This window comes from Gossypium hirsutum, chromosome A05 (genome assembly GCF_007990345.1).
Source record: "Gossypium hirsutum isolate 1008001.06 chromosome A05, Gossypium_hirsutum_v2.1, whole genome shotgun sequence".
In the NCBI taxonomy this organism is placed as follows: domain Eukaryota; kingdom Viridiplantae; phylum Streptophyta; class Magnoliopsida; order Malvales; family Malvaceae; genus Gossypium; species Gossypium hirsutum.
In genome coordinates, this window is record NC_053428.1 from 27030416 (window position 1) to 27039380 (window position 8965).

Genomic DNA, 8965 nt, shown 5'->3' on the forward strand with positions numbered 1-8965 from the left:
TAAGAAATGGACAAAAACCAAAAACATTAGAAAGAACGAAAGGGAGACCTGAAGAACACAGATACATAGAACCAAGAAACAGAAAAACATGGGTTCTGAAAAGCAAGGGTTTATATGGTTATCAGGGCTTTTGTTTCTAAACATCCTTGCCGTATCCACATCTGATGTCCTCTATTACGAGTTTTTTGTAAGTTCCTTGCTTTCTTTTCCCCTTTCTCTGTTTGTGTTTGTGTTACTAAGAGAGAGCAGTGCTGAGTTTTGATTCTTTGCTCTGTTTAAATTAGTTGCAAGAATCCCAGTTCACTAAGCTGTGTAGCACGAAGAGCATCTTGACCGTCAATGGCAGCTTTCCAGGGCCTGAGATTCGGGTTCGGAGAGGGGACACAGTTTTTGTCAACGTCCACAATCAAGGAAACCATGCTGTATCCCTCAAGTGGTAATATATACATATATGTATATGCTTACACACCTTGTTTATGATGAAACAATTAATCATATATATAGATATATGTTTGAGAGTTTTCAGGGAGGGCGTTAAGGATTCAATTGATGGTTCGAATGAGTTGATTCAGCCAGGAAGAAACTTCACTTACGAGATAGAGTTAGAGGATGAAATAGGAACTCTGTGGTGGCACGCTACCAGTGCTGGGGCTGCGGCAACCGTACATGGCGCCTTTGTCATTTTGCCGGCAGCCAATGAAGACTATCCTTTCCCTGCACCTACTTCTGACCAAACAATTATACTTGGTACGTCTGATTAACATGTTTGATTCATATATTTTGCAAATGAATTGCTTATATGAATCTTTTGGATTATTATTTCGTCAGGGGAATGGTTCAGGGAAGAGTTAACAAAAGCTAATTAAACCATAGCTCCTGGCTCAGCAGATGCTTACACTATCAATGGCCATCCCGGAGAAACTTATGGATGCAGCAACGGTATGTATGCACTATTCTTTATATTCTCAACATTCTCAACTTATGACAAAATGATAGGGATATTTACTTCTTTTTTTTTTTAAGAAATAACTACCTATTATAGAAAAAATTACAAGTCTTTTTTCCTATTTAGATTTTAACTTATATTTCTTTGTCTTATTTTGTTTCTAATCCTTCTACTATGCTAAAATTTGAAATTTAATACTTCTACATTAATTTAACATAATTTAATCTTTTTGCTTTTATAATGTTATTAGCAAGTCCCCAATTCATACTACCTTGGGTCATTTCTGCTAAAATGATGACATTGGGCTTATTTTAAATTGCTTTAAGAATTCAATTGATATGCAAATTAATTATTAGTCGACAAAATTTAGTAGATTTTCACATGGCTTTGACTGAATGACTGAAAAACAGTAAAAGAATCATGTCATCACTTTAAAGGTAACAACTAATAATTGATTTACTAAGACAAAATTATGACAAAATAAAATAGAGAGATTAAAAGTATAAAATCTTTGTTGCTCAGCATTAAAACTATAATTAGACCCTTATTCTCAATATAATAGTTTTTTAGAATAATAAATTCTATTGTGTTTAAATACATATGAGTATACTATGCAGATCCATGAGTGGTAATATTTTATCGTTAATCCAATGAATTTGATATAATTGCAGATACAACGTATGAGATGCAAGTAGATTACGAGGGTCTTTACCTTGTTCGAGTAATAAATGCTATTGCCAATGAAACAATGGTGTTTGGCGTAGCATCCCACAGCTTCACCATTGTTGGACAAAGCGGGGCTTATAGCAGACGTTCCTTTACAAATTCTCTAACCCTAGCACCCGCCCAAGTTGTTGATGTTTTGTTGTGTGCAAACCAAAATGTCGGACATTATTACATCACTGCTCGACCTTCCTCCGGCGCACATATTACTAATGGAATTCTACGATATACCACCACTAGTTCTTTAATTTAGTCAAGCAGTCTGCGTTGATAAAGATTAATAATGTTGATGTTCAAATAAGAAGACTACTCAATCACAATATAGGCGTGGAAATAATTTAATGTTTGTTGTTTTAAACGGGGAGTTCTAAATTGTTGTAATGTCAAGTTTTCTTTAACCAACATGCAATGATTTATTCAGGGTAAAATCAATTCATCATGATTTTGATTCAAAATATGCAAATCAAAGATTATATGTTCACATGTTGAATTTAAATAGTTAGTAATCAGGATGGATGGGTCTAGATCAAAGGACCACATATTGATTACTTGATTAAAATGAATGAATATTGTAAAATTTAAGAATAACGTATGTAGTTTAAAAATCACTTGGATCTACTATATAAAAGATTATAAGCAATGGATGAAAAAAAAAATCATATTCCATCTTGTGTATCTCTTTTCTTTACCATCTATATATGTATATAAATATTTTTTTTCAACAAAGTAGTAATCAAAGCTGGAAATCCTTCATTTGCTTTGCCACCATTAAAAGGGATCATTCATAAGCAAATGATGTTAAACATTATGATTGGTCCCTCCATTTTTCTTTCTCTTCTCAACATGTTTATGCTACTTTCACATCATCAAATAGTACTTCAACAAAATTACAATTATCAAATATAACTTCTAACTTAGGCCAAATGCCAAAATTTTAAGTTTGTTTAATGTATACTTTTAGTTTGAATTCTAAAAATTTTAATAAATTTAGTCTTTAAAATTTATAAAATTTGTCAATTTAATAATTTTTTTAAATTATAAATTTTTAATTACTATAAAATTAGTTCTAATTCTAAAAAAAAGTTATTTAAAAAATGTATTTCACTAAAATGACAATTTTTAAAATAATCTTTTAGTTAAGTATATATATGAATTATTATTTCATACATTCACAATTTATATTATATAAAAAAATTGATTTTGGTGCTTGATGTTGTAGATAGAGACATTTTCTTGATATTGCTTATAACTGGAACATTTATTATTATTAGGATTTATATTTGATAAATTGATAATTTATAAATATATATTATGGATTAATTGGATGATGGGAGATTATGAAAAAAAAAATTCAGACGACTTAATTTTTTAGGATATATCATTATTTGATTAAATAAATAAAAGAATAAGAAAAGAAAAGATGTTATCATTATTGGTTTGTTTAGCTAACATTCCATTGAAAGATCCAAATTTAATGAAATGTCTAACCTTTAGAACAAAAGATTAAATACAAAACATTTGATATTTGTTAACGCAGTTTAAATATAATGGTTTTATGTTTACGAAGCTTCATTTAATGAATGATTTTATTCAACAATCACCCAAAACACTTACTAATTTAAGCCTAATTTACCCTTACAGAAAGAAGTAATTGCAGTCCGAATATCGACCCCAATTGTCACAAATCACTCACCCAAATACTTCAAAATACAATCAATAAATAACTTAAAAAGAGTCACAAAAAGAATACATTTATTTCACTTTAAACTTCTTAATATGACCATTTATAAAGCTAAAGAGTCCTAGAAAAACTCTCTTAAATAAATATGATATTTATTGTACAAGCCCAATTTTAACCCAGCCCAAACCCATCACCAAAACAACCCACCAGCCCAAACCCAAGACCCAAAATAGACCCTCAGCCCAATTACAAACAAACCCTAACCCAAACACTGTCAGAAAAAACCTAACCCCTAACCCTAGCCGCCGCACCTAGTCCACCTGCCCCCTGCCACCGCCGCGCCGCACGTCACGTCTCTGCCATTACCAACTCCACCCACTTGCCTGCAAAATCAGAGAAAGAAATGACAAATAATAGATCAAATATTGTAAACATGGCTATAAAGCCATAACAACCAATGTAAAGAAAGAAAAAAAGGATTTTGAAGGAGAAGAAATAGAAACAAAAGAAGGTGGTTACCGATTTGGATCTAAAGGTCTCTTTTAACTTTCACTTCTTTTTACTCTATTTATTTTTGTTTTTATTTTAAAAATATACGAAAAACAAAAAAGAATAAAAAGGAAAGACTTTTACCTTCGCCGGTGGTGCCGGAGCGCTCAGGAGGCCGAGGAGAGTCATCGGAGAGAAAAGGGGAGATTTTTGATCTCCCCGCCGCCGTACACGGCGGCGCCGGCGCCGGAGGGCGGCGGCCGGTGCGGTGGCTCTCGGCCGGACCCTTGGCCGGCGCTCAGAGAGAAAAGGGGAGGGAGAGAGAGCATTTCGGGTTTTTTTTTTTGAAAAGGGGAGAAGAATGAAATTTTTGAAAATTTTTTTGAATATATAGGCGTGTGAAACGACGCCGTTTTGGCCCAGCTCCATAACGCCCAAAACGACGTCGTTTTGCTTTGGACCCGCGACCCGACCCGCTCCGACCCGAAGGATCCGCGTGTTTTTAATTTTTGGGCTATTTACGCGCGCAGTCCCTCTGACTTGTGGCGTGTTTCAATTTGGTCCTATTTCGCTATTTCTTTGTTTTTAATTTGACCACAAATTTTTATTTCTGTTTCATTTTAGTCCCCTGAAGCGCCGCGTTTTGAGATTTTGGTCTATTTTCCATTTTGGTCCCTCTCCTTTCCGTGCGTGTTGCAATTTAGTCTTTTTAGTCCTTCTTTATTTCGAATTTACCCAGTATTTTTTATTTTACTTCGATTTAGTCCTCTTTTTAGTACTTTGCTATTATTATTATTATTATTATTATTATTATTATTATCATCTTTACTATTATTAGTATTGGTATTATTGTTGTTTCTTTTATATCTCCATTCATATTTACTTATGTATCTTTAAATATATATGTCTTATTATTATCATATAAGGGCTTGTATATATACATGTACATATTTTACATATAATTGGTTTAATATATATACGTATACTCATATTTCTTTTTTATATATATCTATATACATATACATATTTTATTTTTATAAGTATATATATTTATATGTATGTATTTATGTATTTTTGTATATCTTAATTTGCATAGACATATACATACATATTTTCAATATATTTTAAACATATATATATAAATTAACGTATTTATTTGTATACGTATGTATATTTTCATTATTTTTAAACTTTCATTTGTACATACATATTTTCATGTGTCTACTTTATATATGCATTTCATTATTTTCATATTCCATAATTTTATACACCTATATATATATGTACATATTTTTATATATATGCATATTTTTTTTTCTTTTTTAAAATATACTTTATATATATATTGTAATTTATGAATATACACATATTTTATTTTTTGTCTATACATATAAATATATATAAATCCCTTTACATTTTAATTGTATTCACTATTTATTTATTTCACTTTCATTATTGTTTTGAACGAATGTTTAATTTATTTGTTTATATACATTGTTATTTTATATGATTGTAGGTTTGACTTTTATTTATTTTATATTGTTGCTATTGCTCGTATCATTTTTACACTTTTGTATTCATTATGATTTTGTCATGTATAACAATGTAATTTGCTTTCACATTTTTTACTACGACTTCATGTTTTTATTTCACTCGATAATAAAATTTGTTTAAAAAAATGATATTTTGTGTTTAGATTCGAGGAGGATCGTACCCTAACTTACTGGGTTTCGATTTCCACAATAAATCTAAACACACTAATCTTTTCAAACTCAAGTTTTGAAACGATCTCGGGAATTAAGAAAAGATCGTGTCCTAACTTACTGGGCATGATCCCTTTCCTAAACCCGAGATAATAAAATATCTTTTAAATAAGTAAAATTCTGGCATTCATTCACGTATTGGGAATTTGAGACATTGTATTCTAACTTACTGGATATGATTCTCTTTCTCGAATAATGTGAAATATGCCCATTTTTCCTGAAAATTTTCAACGTTTTAATACAAGGATCGTATTTTTAATTCTTCTAAGTTTTCAATTTTCGACATTAAGACATTAAGTAATCAACTAAGGTACCAATTTTGGGCGTATCGAGGGTGCTAATCCTTCCTCGTGCGTAACTGACTCCCGAACCCGTTTTCTGAATTTCGCGGACCAAACTTGTTGTTTTAATAAAATCAAACCGTTTATTAAAAACGACCGCTTTTCGAGGTGATCCAACCACACCTTATAAAAAGGATTGGTGGCGACTCCTGTTTCATTTTTTTTCAAAACCCAAGTCGACCCCGTTTTTATCAAAAAAAATGGTGTCAACAGCTTGGCGACTCCACTGGGGAATTAAAATAAGAGAGTCAAGCCACGAGTTGATTATTTTTTGTCTTTTTGTCGAAAGTTAAAATTTTGGTTTAAATTTACGATCCTCTCATGGCATTTCATTTGTTTTGAGTTATAGTTTTCATCAGGTTTTGTATTTTAAATTTTTATATCTTTCTGCATTGCATTGCATGACCGTTGGTCACATCCTTTTAAGTGGGAGCGAGAAACTACGCCTTCGTGAGGTTTTCACCTCCGCATGGGATAGTGAATCGCTTCCGGGATACATCCGTACCTATGTCTTCGTGAGATTTTCATCTCCGCATGGCCATAGGGAAATGTATCCCCCTGAATCGAACTTGGTCCGTATGAGCCTATAATGGGTGAGGATCGAGGAATCTGCTGGTTCAGGTACCCTACTTTAGAGCCAAACCTCATGTAATGAGCCATAGGAACTGACCTAAGTAGAGCTACTCCAAATTTTTAGTGCTTACCAAAATGAATGTTGTATTTATTGTCGCTTATTTTAAATCTTATTCTGTGTTTAATGCTAATTTACTTTGTTTGTGATTGCATGGCATCTTCATTCTAAAAGAGGTGTCGATTCGCGTTCAGTTTCTTGGTAGAAAGCTTATCATGGAAAAGGGGTTTGTTGATAAAGTAGAGGATAATGCGGCTGTGCGAATATGGGCTGAAACGACACAACGGGAGAAAGGCGATAGTCTTACCGAAGGGTACGTGTCAGAATTGTGGGATTTTACCCGTATCAGTGTAATCCAGAATGACCTTCGAGAAATGAAAGAAGTCTGGGATCAATGGGATGTCGAGGCCAAGCAGCTGTTCTATTGTAACTACGGTGACCTACCTTATCTGCTTAGTGTCAAAGTGGACAAGTATTTATTCCGAGCCCTTGCTCAGTTTTGGAATCCTGCCTACAGTTGTTTCACTTTTGGGAAGGTAGATTTGACACCTACTGTGGAGGAGTATACGACCTTGCTTCGGTGCCCAAAGATTCAAGTCGACAAGGCTTATTCCAGAGCTGCTTGTGTCCCTTCGTTGTTAAAGAAATTAATGAACATCACTGGGATGAGCGAGCAGTGGGTCGCTGCCCGGATCCAACAGAAAGGCGACAGTAAATGTGTTCCTTGGAAAAGTTTGCGAGATTTGGTGCTTGTACATCCTGACTTAAAGAAAAGGGTCGATGTCTTCGCTTTAGGTATCTATGGATTAGTGGTTTTCCCCAAAGCTTTAGGACACATAGACGAGGCTGTATCTGATTTGTTTGATCGGCTTAGTAAAGGGGTTACACCGGTTCCGGCAATACTCGCTGAAACTTTTAGATCCCTGAATGCGTGTCGAAAAGCAGGGGAGGGAAGGTTTATTGGATGCGCGCAGCTCTTATTGGCATGGTTCCATAGCCACTTCTGGAAGGTCGAAAAGGTCTCCTATCGGGTATTCTCTGATAACTACTCCCCTCTAGGAGAATTGGTGGCCACGCCAAAACGGGATGATATTTCAGAAGAAAAATGGATAGAGATACTCCAGAATCTCCAGGATGAAGATATTGAATGGAGGGCTCCTTGGTTAATTCCTGATGAGATATTGTACCGATGTGGAGATTTTGACTGGGTTCCGCTGCTCGGAATATGGGGAGCTATCGGATATGCTCCTCTACTCGTATCAAGACAGTATAGATCACGACAATTCATACCAGCAACGCAGGGGTTGGCTTATAGTGATTTTTCCTATAGGGAGGACAATTACAAGAAGAAGGTTCGAGAAATATCTAGTGCTGGAACCAGACTCGTCGAATGAAGATCTTAGCCGTGGGTCCGACAATTACCCCGAGTATGGTTAGTGGCGTGATCAAAGGATCAACGACAACATCCCGGCGTCAAATTCCGAAACTGCTCGATCTTTAGAGGAACACTTACAAGTTTTGCCTTCTGAGATAGAAATCATCAAACAAGAATTCGAAAAAAGGAGTTTAGAATTGGGGAAGAAGATAGAACAACTAGAGGAAGAAAAAATGCAGTTAGGACTGGATGTGGACATTCAAAGATTAGAGGCCAACAAGTTGAGAAAAGGAAAGAACAAAGCAGAAGAAGATTTGGACAGCCTGAAGACAGATTACAAGAAGTTGCGTAGGTCGGTAAGAGCTGCTGGCTTGGGTAAAACGCCAGAACAATGGCGACAAGAAATTCAGAAGGAAAGACGAAAGCTAATCAATGGGAAAAGAAATTCCAGGGTACTCAGGCTCGAGAAGTCGCCTTGGGAAAGAGTCTACTAGATTGCCAAGACGAGAAGACGGAGTTGAAGGTCCGGATAACTGAACTAGAAAGATCGCTTCACCAGTACTGTAATCGTAATGCTACGGTTGAATTAAGGGCGAGCTTAGACAAAATTGAAGAATTGAAAAGACAAATAGGAGGGCTAGAGAATGCATTGCACAATAGTGAAATCCGGATAGAGCTTCTGGAAGAAAGTAATGAGCAGTGGCAAAGACAATTCCGTCGGTCTCAAGAGCAGATTGGAGAAAGAGATTATATTATGGGAGAGGCGGTGACTCAAGTGCGCGAGGTAGCTGATCATCTGCAAACTCTAGCGGTTCAGGCTGATCTATTAAGTTTGAAGTATGAGTTAGAGTCCGACAGGGGCCGAGAGTTAGCTTGGCTTCTTAGAAAGGTTAAGGCTTTGAGTGTAAGGGCAAAGCCATATATGTAGTCTATTTTATGTAAAGAAACTCTTTATCTAGTAAAGTTTTCTAATGAGTTGAATGAGAATCAGTGCCTCTTTTCTTTGCATTCTCATG

General features: G+C 34.8%; 1 protein-coding gene across 1 annotated transcript; it reads left to right on the plus strand.

Moving 5' to 3' along the window:
* On the plus strand, nt 1-2108 carry LOC107957697 (putative laccase-9). Its single transcript, XM_016893249.2, has 5 exons — nt 1-187; nt 285-436; nt 527-747; nt 829-939; nt 1618-2108. Exons 1-4 carry the CDS (start codon nt 89-91, stop codon nt 864-866), a joined length of 510 nt encoding a protein of 169 aa, XP_016748738.1. The 5' UTR covers nt 1-88; the 3' UTR covers nt 867-939; nt 1618-2108.
* Nucleotides 2109-8965: the final 6857 nt, after the last annotated feature.

Coding starts and splice junctions, on each gene's coding strand:
- LOC107957697 (XM_016893249.2), top strand. CDS start 89: ATGGGTTCTGAAAAGCAAGGGTTTATATGGTTATCAGGGCTTTTGTTT. Junction 188..284: donor TCCTCTATTACGAGTTTTTT/GTAAGTTCCTTG, acceptor TGTTTAAATTAG/TTGCAAGAATCCCAGTTCAC. Junction 437..526: donor CATGCTGTATCCCTCAAGTG/GTAATATATACA, acceptor GAGAGTTTTCAG/GGAGGGCGTTAAGGATTCAA.